General features: G+C 33.3%; 1 protein-coding gene and 1 pseudogene across 5 annotated transcripts; both read left to right on the forward strand.

Moving 5' to 3' along the window:
- Nucleotides 1-4372: 4372 nt before the first annotated feature.
- LOC128281735 (uncharacterized) lies at nucleotides 4373-5644 on the forward strand (annotated as a pseudogene).
- A 7260-nt stretch (nucleotides 5645-12904) lies between these two features.
- LOC108487492 (putative disease resistance protein RGA3) lies at nucleotides 12905-17409 on the forward strand. Of its 5 annotated transcripts, none has more exons than XM_053019614.1 (5): nucleotides 12905-15585; nucleotides 15745-15962; nucleotides 16066-16148; nucleotides 16295-16374; nucleotides 17094-17409. In XM_053019614.1, the coding sequence occupies exons 1-2, from the start codon at nucleotides 12998-13000 to the stop codon at nucleotides 15932-15934; spliced, it is 2778 nt and encodes a 925-aa protein (XP_052875574.1). In that variant the 5' UTR covers nucleotides 12905-12997; the 3' UTR covers nucleotides 15935-15962; nucleotides 16066-16148; nucleotides 16295-16374; nucleotides 17094-17409. The 5 variants fall into 5 exon arrangements, with proteins under 5 accessions (XP_052875574.1, XP_052875571.1, XP_052875573.1 ...); XM_053019611.1 differs by having other exon boundaries at nucleotides 16066-16133; XM_053019613.1 differs by having other exon boundaries at nucleotides 16066-16133; nucleotides 16300-16374.
- The last annotated feature ends 3395 nt before the right edge of the window (nucleotides 17410-20804 follow it).

Here is a 20804-nt window from a genome sequence, read left to right on the forward strand (position 1 = left end):
TTCTTTAGGACATGGCAGCTCTCGAATAATCTTTGTTGGCTTGAATCCTTAAGCGATGAAGCAAAGTCGTGTATTCCTTTATTAACTATCAGCCTTCTCTTGTTGTTTACTCGGACCATATTCAGACAACCGTATTATACTCCATTCTATCAAAAAATTCATTTTTTTATGACACACTGTTCTATTTAGCAATCAAATATGAATCAACACCTCCTTTCTATGATGATGTAATGCAATGCAGTTAAAACAAAACAAAACACGTTAGTACAGGAGAAATAAACAAAATAGAATACCTACCTGGATGACCACTGGGGGTTCAGAGTGGTTCTACCTAGGACAAGCTCCTAGGTCTCTCTATATGTGGCTCGGTTCTAAGGAAATGGTACCTGAACCAGCAGATTCCTCGGTCCTCACCAATCATAGGCTCATACGGATTGAGTTTGGTTTAGGGGAATACATTTCCCTATGGCTATGCAGAGATGAAAATCTCACGAAGACATAGGTATGGATGTATCCCGGAAGCAGTCTACTAGCCTATGCGGAGGTGAAAACCTCACGAAGGTATAGCTTCTCACTCTCACTTAAAAGGGTAAGATCAACCTATCATGTAATGGAATATACAGAAAGATGCCTAAATTCAAACCAATACAACGAAACCGCAATGATAAGGATCGTAACAATGATGAATAAAAATGCAACGAAAGGATCTCTTACGATGAAAATGCAATGTGATCGAAGCAAAATCAAACACATCAGTATAGAAGAAATAAAATAGAGCACCTATCTGGGTGACGACTAGGATTTGGCGTGCCTCTACTTAGGGTAAGCTCCTAGGGCTCTCTATATGCGATTTGGTTCTAAAGTAAAAGGTACCCGAACCTACAGATTCCTCGATCCTTACCCATTTTAGGATCATATAGACCGAGTTCAGTTCAGGAGAATACATTTCCCTATGGCTGCACGGAGATGAAAATCTCACAAAGACATAGGTACAGATGTATCCCGAAAGCGATCCACTATCCTACACGAAGGTGAAGACCTCACGAAGGAATAGTTTCTCACTCCCACTTAAAAGGGTGTAACTACGTGGTCATGCAATACAATGTGCAGGGATATACAAAAAAGCTCGAAGCAAATAAAGAAAATATGAATAAAATGATGAAGATTGTAACACAAGAAAGACAAAATGCAATAAAAGGATCGTATATCAAAACCAAATTTTCAATTTTCGACAAAAAGACAAAAGTTAATCAACATGTGGCCTGACTCTCTTATTTGGGTCCCCAGCGGAGCCGCCAAGCTGTCGAAACCATTTTCTGAAAAACGGGGTCGACTTGGCTTTTGAAAATGAAAACGAAAAAAAAAAGAGTTGCCACCAATCCTTTTTGATGAGGTGTGATCAGGTCACCTCAAATTAATCATTTTAATAAAAGTTAAAATTTACTAAAACGATAATTTTTGGTCTACAAAAATCAGAAAATGAGTTCGGGAGTCGGTTACGCACGAGGAAGGATTAGCGCCCTCGATACGCCCAAAAATTGGTACCTAGTTGATTAATTAGTGTCTTAGTGTCAAAAAATAAAAACTTGAAAGACTTTAAAATACAATCCCTCTTTTTGTAAAAAAAAAACTCTCGAATGTTGAAGACCTTCTCGTCTCGAAGTAACAAAATGTCACATCCAGTAAGTTAGGACATAACATCTCGAACTTTTGAGAATGAGCTTGCCTTTTACTTAAAATTTGTGTATTTTAACCCCCTTTTTAAAAAGGGATTCGATTATTTAGGGTAAACGAGAAGAATTGAAACCCAATAAGTTAGGACACAATATCTCAAACTTCCAAATACCGAACATTGCCTTTATTTACCAAAATCTTATCTCAAGGTAATAAGATGTCATACCCGGTAAGTTGGGGCACAACACTTAGTATCTCCGAGAGTAAGCATTTTTATTTAAAAACCCGTATTACGGTTTAAAGGAAATATTTCATACTTGAAAATTCGAGAAAATCGTGCCCTAAATTCGATACTACCTCGAACCCCGATCTTAAGCCCGAATATGAAGCATCCGGGTCCTTATCACACCACCTGGAGCTCGAGCCCAAGCAACAAATTCCTCCATCATTCAAGGATATTTTTGATGACGACCTTGAGCCTCAACATTCGACACGGTCCGCATCATCCTCATACCACCTGGAGCTTGATCCCGAAGCACGTACACCCACCACTGAGGATATTTTTCCATCGGCACCTCCAGTCATGCAATACCCATTAACTCCCGATTATGGTGTATATGATTATTCTACTTTTCTAAGTACACCGGACGGACATCGGAGGTCGGATCGACAATTCTCAAATGCCTGAGCAAGGTGCACGGCATCGCCGACGGAGGCATCCGGACTGTTACACGCCAGCGTCGGAGACGTCGCCGAGATCGTGACAATTTTAATTTTTATCTACAAATTTGTACTTTTTTTTAAATTATTCTATAAATATTTATTTTATTTTTAATTATTCTATTTTTAATATTAATTTAATTTCTCTAAAATAATTATTTGTTCGAATAAATGACTTAGAAATATTAAAAAATATTCAAATAAGTAATAACATACGACAAATTAAATTTACATACCCAATAAAATACAATCATTCTACAATATTAATACAAAAAAATTCAAACAAAATAATACGTACTAAATTAAATTTAAACACCCAACGAACTACAAATGATGGGTAAAATTAATACAAGAAAATTTTAAATTCAAACTACATATATTACAGATTAAATTAAATTACAGATACAAAAAATACAAATATTCTAAGAAATTAATACACCAAAATATAAAAATGAAATCTTAAATCCTAAACAACTATATTAAATTTACAAATATAAAAAATACGAACATTCTAAAGAAATAATACAATTATTTTTAATAGTAGTTTCTTCACAATTAATCGTCTTATACTTGAATCAGGTATACGTTGCATCAGTACAAGATAATTGAATACCTGAAACGGTCAGCAAAATTAAAAGAAACAGAAAATCAGTTGCATAAACCATAGATAATGTCCATCTGCATTAGACATCTCGATTAGCCATTTATGCCGCAAAAAGTCATCCAACCCCTTAATAGGATAACCTTTAAGGTGGACATAACAATATATAATTCAACTCCGTTAAAACATAAGAATATATAATTCAATCCCAAAATTCGGTTGTACACTACGAGAAACTCTCATCTACAATCCATTACAAAAAAACTCCCATCTACAATCCACTATAAAAAAACTCATTTGATGATATACTACAAAACACTCTCGTTTTGATGTCTCTCTCAAAAAAATATTTTCTTATCTATTTATATTATCAGAACTCAAACCACCCACTATATATATAAGGTTTGGTGCCGGCCATGTAATTTTCTTTTTTTTACTCTGGTGCCTACCAGTACATGCCCAGCACCAAAATTTGTTTTTTATTAGTCTAGTGCTGGCCATCTACAGACCATCACCAAATTTGTTTTTTTTTTACTAGTGTAGTGCCGGCCATTAGAAGGCCAAAACCATTTTTTTTTGCTACTCTGGTGCCGGCCATTAGAAGGCTAGAACCGTATTTTTTAAAAAAATCCTGATATTTTTGTATACCAGTATGATACGATTTAAAAAAATACCCTGGTGCCGGCTATTAGGTTGCCAAAGTAAAAAAATTCAAATTTTTAAAGCCTAACACAATCATCGGGAAATCACGAGGCCAAAACACTAAATGATATCGGCCATTGGGTTCCCAAAACCCTATTCTATTGTTCATTTCAAGTCATTTTATTGATTGTTTTTGAACCTAGGTCATTTTTATAAATATCAAAAATTTTTAAATAAATTTGGTAAAATAACCTTTACAGCATGTTTGGTTCAGTGTAATGGCTATGCCATTACAACCCTATTCTGTGGGCCCACACTAAACACTTGTTTGGTTCAATGGAATGCGCTATTACGGGCTTATTCTATTACGTGCCTATGCAAAGAAATTGTCTTATTTCTATTCTGTTTCATTAGCACCGATTACTGATTCGGTGTTTAAGGAAACGCTCAATACAAAGACGCTCCCCACTTTGCCTCTACCCTTCTCCCACTTTCTCACTTGAAAAAGGCGACGGACACTCCTTCATCGCAGGTCGTAAAACATTTTCTCCTCTGTTCCTTCCATATTCCTCTCTTCCAAATTTTCGCCATCTTTTTCGCTTTTTTTTTTCTCTCAATAGAGTTTTCTTTTCCTCTCTTCCGTTTCTTTTTCTTGATCTATAAAATTCCATCTATTGCTGGAAAGAGCAAGAGGGTTCTTAGAGGGGGAATTGAAATCTAAATCGAAAATAAAAAATGTTGAGGGTAAACCGAGTGATAAACAGGGCACAAGCTTCAATTTCAAATTGTCATTACCTCCTAAGACATGACCCAAAGATTTCCCCTTCACCTCCTTAACATTTTGCTTCAAAATCATCCATTCGCTTCTTCAATATTTACATAGAAATTCCTCCATCTCCCCCTTTTTAACTCTAGAATATTTGATTTTTTAAGTTATAATTCTTTTTAACTTTTTGTCTTGTGTGTGTAGCTTTCAAACAAGGAAAAAATCGAGAAAGAACAAGCAAGACTGTAAGTTTAAGCTTTTTTTGTTTATTGAAATTTTGTTACGTGCTCTTTTTTCCATGAAATTTAATATAAATAATTGTTTTAATTTGATTTAGGGCAGTGTTGATGAATTGAATAGAGAATATTTTGATGATATGTCTGAGCTAAAACAACACGGTGGTAAGGTATTAATTGATTTGTTCTTTTTATATACATATAGGCTATATCATTTGCAAATCTGTTCAAATTAGTTGAATTGCAACTGATTTTTTAGTGAAATTAATGTTACTTTCTGTAAACATTTTAATTGTTAGTTTTTTTTCCTGGCAAATTGCACTGGTAAATAAGATTCTAATTCCCGGAATTGTACCCAGGAAGTTTCATACCATGGATGTTATATATTCTGATGGTAGAAAATCAAAGCTGCCGATTGTTTTTTATGCTAGCAAGTTGGCTATCCCTGAAGCATCTTTAGTTTGTCTATCATTTAGAGCAAACTCTCAGGTATGGTTTCCTTTTTCTATGTTTGTTTTGGACTAAATTTATGTATTTCTTAATGATGTTATAAATCTTCCATTTTTATCATGATAAGAGAATGTTGAATAGATAGTGCATTGCTTTAAAATTGTGATAAGAGGCATATCAGCGACTCCATGGCAATGGAGGGGTTAGCACTAAATTGCAATCATGAAAACAGTAAAAACATGAGAAACAAAAGATGTTGTTGGTTGCTAACTTTTCTTTTCTCTTGTTTCTGGTTATTGTTGTTGATGATGCATTTTAACTCATTTTCTTGACTTGTCAGGCTATGGTCGATTCTTGGGGCAAGCCTTTTTATGACGCCTTTAGTGAGTCCAAGAGCGTGCAGCTATATGAGGTTTTATATTTTTGCTATTTAACTTTTCATTCCTTTTTGGCATGTGTGGTGAATCAACTATTCTCAGTTTTCTGTTGCTAGAGAGAACTTATAGTTACATGCATCTGTAGTCAATAATAATAACAAACAAATAAAACAGCGAACAAGAATAGAAGATAACCATGCTACTATGATAAATCATATTACTTGGGACACAAATATGTCTGAACCATTTGTAGAGGTTGATGTGAAGTTGAATCTATGTCTTAAGGTTGTTATCTTATTGGCTTCAAAGATCATGATAGTTACCTGGATACTTAACTTCAATTCTGCCCCGTGACAAAATATTGTTCTTTTGGGTTCTCCAGAATATCCATCTATATATGTTTTTGCCTTCCACAATAATATGAATTTGTTAAGTTTTGCAGTTCCTTTTAGGTTTATTGAATTTCAAATTTTTCAGGCTCCTGGTGCATTACCTAAATTTGAGAGCCCCTTTGACTAGACAGTTCTGGCTTATATGATTCGATTTATATTTTACTTCTGTAGAACCTTGATTCTAGTTATATTTTTTAGAATGTCAGCATGATAATGTGATTGTATTTCTGTTCTAGTATGTTAACATGTTTAATTATCTCATCTTTCTAGCTATTTAAGCAATGGTTTTTTATTTTACTTTAACAGCATTATGGATGAGGTTGATTTTTGTAAACAGATTTACACGCGACCTTTTATTTTACTACCAACTTCAGCTGTTGAGGGTCCGTGAAATATGTAAGTAGATCTTGTTTAATTGCAGCATACAAATGCTAAGGTTATGTTTATGTATCCTATCTTATCCATTTGCACATTTATCTTTTAGGGCTTGCAAGATTTAAGGAGCCTCTCTAACTATACTATTATTTTATTACTTTAGTATATTGATTTAATATATATTGAAGGATAATTAGTATGGTTGATTAAATCGCATTTCATAGTGTCTGACACAAGCTTAATCCTCTACCTCAAATACTGTTATTAGTACGGGAGGGGGGATTTTCATTTTCACTCTCTAATTTTTCCATGCATATATTATAAAATGGATTTGTTATTAATCTGAGAATGACACAAGCTCTCTTGGATAGACTTGTTCCTTTGCTTCTTCAAGAACTAGTGCAAGATTACAAAGAATCGGGTTCAACTCCAAAAGCGGTGATAAATTAGCTTCTTTATTTATATCACTAGTAAGCCTTTCACCGTTAACTGCTTTTATTTTCCCTAATTTGTGTTTCTTTGTCTCAATTAAGTCCATGATGATAAACAATATTCTTTTTAATCAATCAATGACAACCGGTTTTAATCGAGAAAAGTAGGGAGGGAAGGGGGGAATAGCATATTCAAACATATTGGCTGGGGCTAGCTATTTAACAAATTAACGATCATATTCGCCAAATGTTGCTGTATTTTGTTCTGTCAGATTAAAGTGATGTAATGAAGGATGTTAACCTGCCGCTGCTAGCAATAGTATTCGTTTTAATTACCTTAAATAATGATTTTCTTTTCTTGGATGTTCTAACCTTGCCTTTGTGTTAAATTACTAATAACAGGTAAACTAGCAAAGGCAAGGCCGAGTAACTCAATAAATTTGATATTTCAGCAGAGAAGGCATTGTTGAGATTCAGCAAAGAAGGCATTGTTGAGATTCGCAAACTCAATAAATTTTGACATCTTTGGTTAGAAAGAATTGAAATCTTTATCTGTAGCACCCCAAACCCGGCCTAGAAGTTATGGCCGGATCCGGCATGCCACATCAAAACGTTAAAAAAAAAATTTCCATTCTAAGTCCAGAAAATCGTACTTGATGTTCAAAAGATTAATTCATTAAGGGTTAAAGTGAATGGAAGTCGTGCACCGGTAGGAAATCGGAAAAGAGGTGGTGAGTCCATCGATTGCTAAGTACCAAGCTCCTTCGGATCCAATCCTAGACATGCATACCGCCATTACCGCACCTTAACGTCATGGATATTTCTAGAAACCGATTTGATTAAGTCATTTTAGGAAAAGTGATTAATTTTGGAAAATACTTTCATTGCGGAAGCTTTGCTTGTTGTCGTGTTATTTTGAAATCAATTTTGTTTTTGAAAACGCGCCCTAAAGCTATCCAATTTCAACAGTTAAAATAAGTAATACCTATCTTAGTAATACATATTAAAACTATCAAAAATAATTAAGCGGCCTTATTACATTTAAAAACCCAAAACTTCAACGTAAATAAAAGGATGTCCAGTTCACGAAGAAAATCAAACTTTCGAATCGGTGGCCACTCAAATTCCCTCACAGCTCCAAGCCCACTATGGTTGGAGATTTCCTGCGTGGATGAAAATAAAAGGGGTGAGTTTGGGGAAACTCAGTGTGTAAGGAAAACCCATTCAAAGCCCAAGTCAGCTCAAGCCTATTGGGGTCTAAGCCCATTCAGGTAACAGTGGTACTGGGCCAAAGCCCTTTTCAGATTACAATAAACTGGGCCTTAGCCCCTTATTCAGATAATAATATGGCCCATAGGCCCATTTCAAAATACATGCAACATCAATAACATATGCAAGCCCATTTGGGGAGACTACTCAACCCACCAACCACTACACTCCACCCGTACCAGCCATACACTCCATGTGGGGAATAGCTCAACCCACCCAAATTTAACACTTCTACATTCAAAGATTGTCGCTCATTAACAATAAATTGAGGCAAAGCCTCCAAGACGTGGACAAGCCACTTTCAAGATTCCTCCGTCAATATCCCAATCCCATGCATCAGATAATAACAACATGGCATGCAGTAAATAACAACAGTCAAACATGAATTTAGGTCAATTTAACCCTAGGGGTATTTCGGTAATTTTGTACCTAGGGGTATAACAGTAATTTTCCATACATAGGGTTATTATAGTAATTTAGCTGCTTTTAGGGTTTTTCACGCATATTCCTACTTTTCACGTACTAACAGAATCACTACCGAGGGTTCTTACCGAATTGGGCCCGTTGGCCCATCATTCCAATTTTGGCCCATTAAGCCCAAAAATATCGAGGGCACAGAAATCAATGCACTTTGCAGTCCAAATTTTGCAGCTTACCAAAAACATTAATCGATTTACCTCACGAGCATTCGCACACTCGTAAATCTACAAAATACTGGTTTTCGGCATTTCGGCTTTTCGACTTTTGCCGATCCAGACTAAGAAAGAGGGTGTTAGTTACACATCTGTTTGCAACGATATGCTGACGAGATCCACACACGAACCGCCTACAATTGGATTACTAACACATCAATCTAACTATTCAAATACGAACTACGTATTAACCCCTTATAATATTCGGCCAACCACACCTACAGATCATAGTAAGCTTATAAGAAAACAATAAGCAACTCATTAACAAATTTTTGTCAATGTTTACCACATAATCATAATTTCACTGCAAGCTGTCTTCCTGAGCAACAGCCACTAAATCATTTATAAATAGAGCTACGAAACTCCAAATCAAGTTCTGTTAATTTTCCTTGAAAATAGACTCATATATCTTCTATCCATAAAATTTTCAGAATTTTTGGTTTAGCCAATCAATACCAGATTTTTCTCAAAGTTTCCCATGTTTCACTGTTTGACTAATCTGACCACTCTTCATTATGAATCAAATTTCTCATTGTACAGAGTTCAAAATATGTTCTTGTTTATTTCATTAGAAACTAGACTCAATAAGCTTTAATTACATAATTTATTCAGCTTCTAATTCTTCTCCCACAATTTATGGTGATTTTCCAAAGTCACGTTACTGCTGCTGTCCCAAGCAGATTTATTACCAAATTCACTCTTTCACACATAACTTGCATGCATGTTATTTAAACATGTATATCACCAATCAATCATCACATATCTATGATTTTACTTAAGAATAATCTCCATTTCATCATTTTAAAGCACAACATGTTAGCTGATTTTTCCTTTAACATCTAAGGCACATGCATGTTCATTTGTTTGGCTCAACTTCACCTATCTTCCATTTTTCATCAAAAGAACATGAAACAACAACCATTTCCTTCATTTTAATTCATGATCAAATGCTCACAACACAACTAAAAATCAAAATATACTTCAAGAGTTAAGGTAGAATCAAGAAGAACTCATGAACCTCAAAATAGAAGCAAGGTACCAAGAACTTACCTTCAATTTTCCTCCTCCTAATGACCGAATACTCAAGAGTTTTCTCCTCTCCTTTCTCTTCTCTAACTTTCAGCTATGATGAATAAAGATGGACAAAACTTTGTTCTTTTCACCCCTTTTTCTTTTAATAAAACTTCATATTTCATCCATTTAATTCTTTAATACAAAAGACATGAAATTCTTATCATGAAACATTTACCTAAACCATTATCATGAAACATTTACCTAACCCGTTATCATGGAATATTTACCTAATCCATTGTCATGGAACATTTACCTAACCCATTATCAATTTGTATCAATTTGTACCATAAATTATGGATATCAAGTGTACATTTTGTCTACAACAACATGATGGCTGGCCACTTCATGTAAAATGGGAGGTTTGTCATGCAAATCCTCCTATTTTGCACTCCTATTTATTTGGCCACTTCAATTTAGCCTATAGCATTTTCAAACATTTTCACATAGGTCCTATTTCATAATTTCACCTCCTTTTTCTTATGGAACAGAAATTAACTAAAATTGTCGGGTTCTATCTTAAGTTTGGGCTTGCTAGAGGCCCACTAACACAATTAAACCTATGCCAACATTCACAGAATTCCCGAAAATTGGGGCGTTACATTATCGCAATATGGGTTAAGTTTTGACATCATTTTATTATGATTTCGGATTGTCCCCAATTGGTCTCTTTGGAAATAGAGGAGATATTGCAACTTGACAAGATTCCGAGTATTGAATATATAGAAATAAAATGTTTGTGCCTTTTCTTTTCGATGCTTCAGTGATCCTAATACCAATGGATAAGTAGAAAAATAAAAATTTCAAACTATTTATATAATTTTATTATGTTGGTACCAAATTTTAGACTATTTATACAAATGTTTTAGCAATACTAATACCAATGGTGACCAAGTAGAAAAATAAAAGATAACACTTTTTCTTTTCGATGCTTTGTGCCTTTTTCTTTTAATAAAAATTTCATGTTTAATACAATTTATCAATTTTAGATAATAACATAGATAAAAAATTATATAAAAATTATGTAAATAACAAATGAAACTTTAGTTGAAACCATAAATTTGGGATTAATTTATAGGAAGATAATGACACCAGTTATTATAGTCCAAATAAAACTTTAGGTGATACCATAAAATTGAGATTAATTTATAGGAAGATTAATTTATAGAACATAATTAAATTATTTGCTTCGCTAATGATATTTTAACACATTAAATATGTATTGTAATTTAAAAATAATAAAATAGTTATATACTATTTTTAATATTATTTATTATGTTTTTATTCATTCATATTTTAATAATAATTATATTAAGAATGTTATTAAATTATATATTATTATCTTTATTAAATTATATTTAATAATAATTATATTAAAGTATGATTAAATTATTTATTTTTATTATTAAATTATATTTAATAATAATCCTATTATAAATTAATAACAATAACAATAATCATCTTCTAAAAAAATTCTGCTAAGGGTATTCTGGTCATTTTAGTTTTTTCCTTATGCTATTACAATATCATTCCATTCAACCAAACACAAGAATACTATTACAGTTCTATTCCATTCCATTCAACCAAATAGCTGAATTACTGATTATAGCTCTATTTCATTACAGCTCTATTCAATTACAGCCCTATTCCATTACAGTGAACCAAACGTACCCTTACTTTTTCAAAAGACCAAAAGCGAAAAAAATATAAAAAAATCATTTGGGCTCCGGTGGCATGAGGAAAAATACCGGCAGCTAAAGCATATAATAATGAACTCTTTTTTAATTATTAAATTTCAAATCCTTCTAATTTTATCTTAAAGGGTAAACTATAAAAATAGTCACTTTTGTTTGTTTCAGGTTACATTTTAGTCACTTATGTTTGAAATGTTACGTTTTAGTCACTTATGTTATTATTTTTTTATGAAGTGATCACTCTTCCATTAAGTTCTGTTATCTCCTTAACGGTAATCCTACGTGGCAGTCTCACTAGATTTTAAGTGCCAACTTGGATTTCCTAATGGGATGAGAATAGATTTTTTTATTAAATAAATTTAATTAATTAAAAATTTTAAACCCTAAATCTTAGTTAAAAAACCCATCTCCCCCCTTTTTTTAGTTTTCTTTTTCAATTGACTAAAAAAGTTATTATCATCAAAATTTTGTATTCACGTACAAAAACAAAAGAGGATTCAATGGAGAGTCCAGGTATGTCTTCTTCACCGACAAATTTATGTTCTAAAACTTAAAATGAAGTGCTGTTGACAAATAAGAATATGGTAATCGTTTTTGTTCCAAATCATTGTATTTTTCAATTCTTCACGTTTTTGAATAATTAGTTTCTCAATAAGATTTTTTCTGATCTGAATCGCCTTGTTTGTTCACATCCCTTTGTGGGTATTCCTTTTTTTTATCTGAAATTCTTTTAGTTGTTAATATTCATATCAAGAATTTTAATTTAAGGTTTTCATTAAATAATAAAAATCTAATCTTTTATTTTTCAAGATTGAATAAAAGAGATAGAGGAATGCAAAGAAGACATACCTCCATCTTTATGAAGTAGTCAATTTGATTTCAACTATTTTGATCTTAATAATAATTTTTCCAGTCAAATAAAAAAATTATTGAAAAAAGAAGAGATCAAGAAAAATTAAAAGAGGAGATAAAGGTCTTTTTAGTTAAAATTTAGGTTTAAAATTTTAATTAATTAAATTTTTAATTAAAATCTATTTTCATCCCATTTAAAAATCCAAGTTGACTTCTAAAATCTAGTTGGACTACTACGCATTTATTACAAGTTAGAGAGATAACGGAACTTAACAGTAGAGTGATCACTTTGTAACAAAATAGTAACATAAGTGACTAAAACGTAACATTTCAAACATAAGTGACTAAAATGTAACCTGAGACAAACAAAAGTGACTATTTTTATAGATTACCCTATCTTAAATAAGGTTATATCAATTAAATATTTTCTTAATTAAAATTATTAATTCATTTATTAAACAAGATATATCATATAATTTAAAATGAAAATTTAAATATTATAAAATATTATTTTGATGTTTTCGAAATTTTTATATATTTTTTCTTTTTACAACAGTTGTAAAATTTTCATTTATAAAATTTATATCATAACATTTTATAAATTTAGTGAAAGGACGAAATTATAATATTTTAAAGTTTGTAAAATAATTGAATATGTGTATTTCTGGTGCAATTAAATCTACAATAAATGAAATCAAACATCCCGGGCTAGTACTGATCATATCTACCCTTTCTAATACGAGTGCTGTCTTGCCATGGCGGAAGCGATTGTTTCTGGAGTCTTTGAACGGCTAACCTCCTTCAGCCTTCAAGTTGCTGAAAATGGGGTGAGACTCGTTGTTGGTGTAAACGAAGAGCTCAAGAAGATCGGCACCACTCTTTGCACCATCCGAGCTGTCCTTGCGGACGCCGAGAAAAGACAAGTGAAGGAGCAAGCAGTTAAGCTTTGGCTTGATAGGCTTCAAAACGTAGCTTATGATATTGAAGACCTGTTGGACGGATGGAGCACCGTGGTTATCAGATCGAAAATCGAGGAATCTCAAAGTTCTTTTCGGTTAAGTTCGCTTCAGCCCTTCGCCAATTCTATTCCACGACTTGTTCGGCGTCGTGGTATTGCCACCAAGATTAAAGAGCTAAGTGAAAGTCTTCAAGTCATTGCAAAAGAGAAAGATGATTTTGCTTTCATTGTAAATCTAATTCGGAATGATGATATAGAGCCTGAAAGACCTAAAACCACATGTTTTGTTGATGCATCTGAAATACGTGGTCGAGACCAAGATAAAAACTCCATTATTAGCATGTTGCTAAGCGAAAATGGTCAAGAAAGGGGTGTCCCTATAATCTCCATCGTGGGGATGGGAGGGATAGGGAAAACAACTTTAGCCCAAATAGTTTACAACGATAGAGAGGTGAACGCCTATTTTCAGAAGAAACTATGGGTGTGTGTTTCAGATCCCTTTGATGAGATGAGGATTGCAAAAGCAATTCTTGAAGCTCTAACGGGTATTCCCTCGGGTTTGGGTGAGTTGAACACTGTACTAGAGAAAATCCATGAATCTATTGTGGGAAAAAAGTTCCTACTTGTTCTTGATGATGTCTGGACAGAAGATGAGAGGAAGTGGCAATCATTGAAATGCTGTCTTAAAAGTGGTGCCCCCCCAGGAAGCAAAATCTTGGTCACCACACGCAAGGAGAATGTTGCTACTGTAATGGGTTGTACCAGATTATTCCATTTGGGGAAGTTGTCTGAAGAAGAGTGTTGGTCCTTATTCAGTCAGGTAGCATTTTCTGGATGGAATCACAGAGCGCGTCAGATTTTGGCAGACATTGGTAAGAAAATTGCAGATAAGTGCAACGGTTTACCTCTTGCAGCAAAAACACTCGGAGGTCTCTTACGTTTCAAAAAATCTAGAGAACAATGGCAAAGAATCTTGGATAGTAATATGTGGGAGCTTGATGAGGCTGAAACCGGTCTTTTTTCTCCCTTATTACTAAGCTATTATGATTTGCCAGCGCCATTAAGGCAATGCTTCTCATATTGTGCCATTTTCCCTAAAGGTTACAAGATAGAGAAGGATTTATTGATCAAGTTGTGGATGGCTCAAGGTTTTCTTGGAGACGGAAATGGGATGGAGATTGTTGGTGAAGAGTACTTCGATAACTTAGCAATGCGTTCTTTCTTTCAAGAGTTTGAGACGGATGAAAATGATGATGGTATAATACGATGCAAAATGCATGATATAGTGCATGACTTTGCTCAACTTTTGAGAAAAAGAGAATGCTATGTAGTAGCCAGCAATGGTATTGAAGAGCAAAGAGCTGAATGGTATCATGAAAGTGCTCGTCATTTAAGAGTAATCCTTGATAATGAACAGGCTGTGATTCCAAGTCTCCTTTATAATGCTAAAAAGCTTCGTAGCCTCCTAGTTGACTCATGTCCTTCTAACTCATCCACTTTAAATGCATCTTTGCCGAGATTATTTGATCAACTAACTTGCCTGAGGATGTTAGATTTGAGCAACAACAGATATCGAAAGCAAACTTCAATTACAGAACTTCCATGCCAAATAGGGGAACTGATACACCTGAGATATGTCAGTTTGGAGGGAAATAAAGGATTAAAGGAATTGCCTATGACACTGTGGGACTTATGTAACTTGCAAACTCTGAACATCAGGTTGTGCTCAAGTATTCAAAGTTCGAAGTTTATACCTGAAGGGCTAATCAATTTGAGACATCTCCAAAATGCAGAAACATATGGATGCACATCCAAGGCATTTGGACTGAAAAGATCAATTCTTCTACAGACATTAGAGGAGTTTGTAGTGGAACCGTTTGGCTACCTTCTTGCTGGGGACGGGGAACAGATATTAAAAGAGTCTGAAATGCATAGGTCCAACCTTTGTGATTTGGGAACCTTTGCTCTTCTTCGAGGAAATCTCAAGATAATAGGATTGGGAGATGTGAGTAGACGTGATGCAGAGGAAGCTGGACTGTGGAAGAAGACTGGCCTTCGTAATTTGACTTTATCCTTTAATTCCATGTACAAAGGTATGAGAGTTCTGGAAGGAGCATATGCTCATGAATCATCTGTTCTCGAAGCCTTACAACCACCTCTGTATTTGGAATCTTTGGACATAAATCGCATGAATGGTCCAACCGCTTTCCCTAGTTGGATGGTGTCACTGACTATGCTGAAGAGGGTTAGACTATGGGCCTGTTTTAATTGGAAAACCTTGCCTCCCATGTGGAAGTTGCCAGTCCTTGAACATCTAGAGATATGGGAAATGAAGAATGTGAAAGAAGTGGGCCAAGAATTTATGGGAGCAGAAACAGAAAAGGGGTAAGCATCATCATCATCATCATCATCATCAGTTAATAACAATATTGCCTTCCCCAGTTTGAAACATCTTAAATTTCAATCTATGGACGATTGGCAAGAGTGGAATTATGGACACCTACTCACTACAATGCCACTTCTTTGTTCTTTGAAAATCAATAGTTGCCTCAAGTTAAAGTCTTTGCCACGCCATCTTCTTCAGAAGACAACTCTGCAAGTATTAGATATCTTCGATTGCCCGATCCTGACAGAGCGTTATTCGAGAAATGGGACAGGGGAGGACTGTCACTACATTTCTCATATCCCTACGATCACAATTGATGGTGAAGACGTGAAAAGAGATGGGAATTGATCAAACTCTTCTTGGCTTCAAAGCATTGGTATGATAATCTTCCTTTTTGCTTATTTTTACATGCATGTTTCTCCAAATCATTCCCTGTTCACTAAATCTAATCCTAAATTATGTACTATATTTTTATGAAGGAAACAATTATATACAAGCCACATTCCATGCTTTGCAACAAACTTTATATCCATTGTTTAGTTTCCAGGTTTGCGTTCAACGAGTATGAGTCATTCCATATTTAACATCCATTCTTTCCTACACATGCAGCAATATCTTTAAACAAGAAATTTTGAACATTTAAGTTATGCATGACATTTGTGCACAATTAATCTAACAGTTGTATGACTCTTTTTATCCCATTGTTAGGTTAGTTACGGAGCCATTTACCTGGATGCTACCAATCTGCCAAAACCCGATCTTTACAAAATTTTGCAGCATTAAATCAGGTAGCCAAGAAACTTCATTTTGGCTTTTCCTTTGTAATCTTCACCCAGCTATTATGCATCTCATCTGAAAACATTGAGCTCTTAATAATATTAGTCTGTTTATTTTGTGAACACCTCTTGATGCTTATAGCTATCCCTGCTGGTGATGCACAGGTAACTAGACTAGATAAACGATCCATTTTACTTCCTGTAACATTCCATGCTCATTTCCAAGTAAATGTGCTAATTTCCTCAACAGAAAATCACATGGCAGTCTGGCGTCTAGGGGTGGAATATAATGCTTGATTTCCTCAGAACCCTCATTTTTTTCTCCTACGTTGCATGAAAATCCAACCCTTCCAACAGTTTTATGTTTCAGTCAAATAATATGTTCCGAGTCGAACTCAAAAACCATGGCACCAACTTCCATAAATTGTTACAGAAAGTCAGCAATAGTATATGTTTACATCACATTGAATATATTGTTATTTAATGAGTCCTATGTTTTTGCTTTGGAAAGTTTACTTACAGTATTAAAGAGTCATTCGCTTTCATTATCCACGTCCAACACCAGGTAGTTGAGTTGAAGGTTATGCCATCTGATTTTTCCAATCTATATCTATGCTTGAAGTCAACCGCATTGATAAACACATTAATTTACATAATCCATGTGTCTAAATTGGTTTATTTCTGAACTAATCCCTGCTTAATTGGTGTTTTTATGATTTAATCTTGTCAAGGATGCAATTAGTCAAAAACGAGCAAAAAGGGGCCAAATTGAAGCACAAATCATTGAGTTGTGGCCAAATCATAAAGATGGGAAGGCCAAGGACTTAACATCAAAATTTGACTTTGTAAATAGCTAAAAATAGAAGATATTATTTTATTTTGTTTTATTATTTTTTATTTATTTTTATTTTATTATTTTAGGATTAAGCTATTTTTAGTAAACCCTATTTATATAAATAGGGGCTTTTAGTTCTTAGAAAATCATCTCTTGTTTTTGTATTCCTACTTCTATTTGGAATAGAAATACTCTCCTTTTCCCTTTTCAAATTGAAGTTTAGCATTCTGTCAATTTTCATTTGGTTTTGTTTCTTTTCCACAATTGGGTCAATTTCTATCCAAGTCCCCTTTCCTTTCCAAAATTCCATCATCCTTCACACCAAGCCAAAACACAATCCACAACCTTCAAGCATGACTAAATTCATGCCACACTAAACCCCTTTCAGTCTTAAGCCGGTGTTAACCCCGTCAAAAAACCCGTGAGTTACGAACTCGAGCTGTTTAACTCCCAACTTTCGATATTTATTATTTCTCCGGATTAAGAGTATGACTTCGTCAACTCACAAAGTCAAGATAACACTAAGTAAAAAAAAAACGCCGTTTGAGTTAGTGTGACTAGACGTACAGTTGGAATTCCGAAAGGATCGATTGATTAATTGGTCTTCCGTGAACACATTGGCGTGCCAAGTGGGGATTGCTGTTTGGTTTCGTCAAGGGAAGTAGTAACCGGATTTAAATATCCCAACGTTTGAGTGCATTGGTTCAAGCTAGGCTCTTCTAGAACGCAAAGCTGCCGGAGTTCTAAATCACGAACGTTTCGTAGGTTGTTCGATCGGTAAGGGTTAGTTATAGGACGTTCCATAACTAATTTACACAAGGAAGAGTTGGTGTCCGAGGCGTCCTTGGTAGCTATAACTAGCTTATCGGAAAAGAGGAGGTCACCTAATTTCGAGGATCAGGTTAAAGACGGGAAAACCCGTGCTTAAGGCTGAGCTTAGAGGTGTGCATGGGTCGGGCCGGGTTCGGGCCGGGCCCACTAAAAATTTCAGGCCATTTTCTAGGCCCGGGCCCGACCCGACCCGAAATATGGGCCTAAAAATTTGCCCAAGCCCGGCCCGAAATAAAATTGTTAAGCCCGAGCTCGGCCCGGCCCGACCCATATTAAATTTTTTTTAACTTATTTCATTAAATAAAAAAATTTAAAATATATTAAATAATCAAATACATTTAAAACAAATATTAAAACAAGAAACAAAAAAAAAATATTAAAACAATTCTTAAAACAATACACAAATTAAAAATATAATAAAATTGATTATATTAAAATTAAAATTAAAATATAAATATGATTAAAAATAAAAAAATATATTTATTATATAATTGGGCGGGCTCGGGCCAAAAAAATTTTACCCGAGCCCGGCCCATTTTCTAAACGGGCCTCATTTTTTTGCCGAAACCCATATTTCGGGCCTATATTTTTACCCGAACCCTCACATTTTTCGGGCAGGCCTTCGGGCCGGGCTACCATGCACACCTCTAGCTGAGCTAAGTTTAATTGATTTTTCTTCATATTACTTTATTTTTTTTTCTTATTTCATCTTTTACTTTTTACGTTTTTTTTGTGTTTATTTCAGGTTTTATATTTTATCCCCCTAAATATCGCGAGCACGATAACTGTCCAGACATAAATCTGGTCGAGAGATAAATAATTTTCAGTTAACCCAGTCTCTGTGGGATCGACCCTACTCCCTATACTGCTTTAATTTACAAATTAGGTATAAATTTATATTGGTGGAATCTACAGCCATCACCAAAGTTGGGAGTTAAAAAAGGGCTCCATGCAGTAACTCCTCAATATTCTACAAATCCCATATGCATTGCTCCACCTTTCATTTTTTATTGAAGCACTTGTATCCGATATTCATGTCTGGATATAGAAAACAGTACCAACCACCTTGGTTGCAGTACTAAAAGCAACCTTTTTTTGTTCTTTATATGACATTCTGCTTTATGATTTTGTGTTTTAAGATTCTTAAAGAGATCTCCTTCCATTGAGTCCATTCTTGTATCACAATGGCACTTGACCTCTGAATGTGACATCTTTGTTGATGATTAGATAGATTAGTTTGGAGTCAACGGTGGAGTTTGAAAATTTTTTTTAGACCAGAATTAAATTATATAATTTTATAATAGTAAATATGAGATTATATTATTTTAATAGTTTATATCTTTATAATTTTAAAGGGTTAAATTAAATTTTTATTATTTTTAAGAAAGTTAAAATATAACTTTACTATTACTAATTTAAAATTTTATAAATTACAAAGGAGTTAAATTAAAAATTTACCATATTACTACGCTCAGCCACTGTATGGAGCACAAGGCATTTGAGAAATATGTATAGTGCAACCATTTGTGCAAGGGCTTGCTTGACTTGACTTGCATGGGTCCCATTTCTGTTCTCTCTATGACTAAACTAACAGAACATTGGTGCCTTTGCCAACGAAGAAGCGGATACCAGTTGTCCATGTTTATCTGGACAAATCCACGTCCAGGTTCATCTTAGACAAGTTGATGATTTTAGAAATATATTTATCTAGTTTCATTTGTATTTTGAATATTTTATATTATTTTTAATTTCAAAATATAAATAATTTTGAAAATATATCATATTTTTAAATTTTTTCTATGCTTTTACGAGGTTCTTTTTAGAATTTTAATTTTTAAAAATTCTTTTAAGAACTTTTTTTTATTTTGCAACTTTTGTATAATATAGTGGTCAAAATATTTATTAAGTTAATCCATTAATAAAAATCTACTTTCACAAATTATTTTCTTAAATCTATATATTTTAAAAATAGTATAAATTCTTTCAAAGTTTTGTTAATTTTAAAATTGAGCAAATTGATATTTCTCAAAAATTAATAATTTAATCCATGTCAATTTCGATAATAATGTTAATTATTTCTATCAATACATGACATGTGTGAATTATAATCAATTAATTTAAAAAATTAAATTAAAAAAGATATAAAATTAAATGAAAAATTATATAAATTATAAAAGTTTGATAAAAATTTTAAGTTTTTGCAAATATATAAAATTCAAAATAATCTTCAAGAAAAAATTATAAAAACTTATAAAAATAATTTGAAAATATATTCATTAAAATTTTTAAAAAGTCATAAAAGTCCTGAATATATATTTTTAAAAATTAATAAATTTCTGGAACTCTTTTTGAATTTATGAAGATTATTATTTTATTTTTCAATTTTAAAATATACCATTTTATGAAATTTTGGAAAATTATTGAACTCATTATAATTTTTATGATTTTTATTAGCTTTTAAAAGTCAACCAACTATAATTTGGAGATGTAACATGTATTAACGGAAGCTATAAATATTAACATTAATTTTCTACTTAGAATAATAATTTTCTTTATTTGCTTAATTTGGGAATGTACATTAACTAAATTAGTATTTTTGTCGAGAGGACCGATTTGTTGTTTAATTTTAATATTCACAGGGACCAAGATATAGGATAAAAATGATAGAAAAATATTGGTTAAAGTTTACTACAAGTCCCTGTACTATATTATAAAGTTTATTTTAGTCCTTATATTATCAAAAGGATCATTTTTAATCCCTGTACATTTGAAAAGC

Source organism: Gossypium arboreum, chromosome 10 (genome assembly GCF_025698485.1).
Source record: "Gossypium arboreum isolate Shixiya-1 chromosome 10, ASM2569848v2, whole genome shotgun sequence".
Classification (NCBI taxonomy): domain Eukaryota; kingdom Viridiplantae; phylum Streptophyta; class Magnoliopsida; order Malvales; family Malvaceae; genus Gossypium; species Gossypium arboreum.

Coding starts and splice junctions, on each gene's coding strand:
- LOC108487492 (XM_053019614.1), top strand. CDS start 12,998: ATGGCGGAAGCGATTGTTTCTGGAGTCTTTGAACGGCTAACCTCCTTC. Junction 15,586..15,744: donor GGAGCAGAAACAGAAAAGGG/GTAAGCATCATC, acceptor GAAAATCAATAG/TTGCCTCAAGTTAAAGTCTT.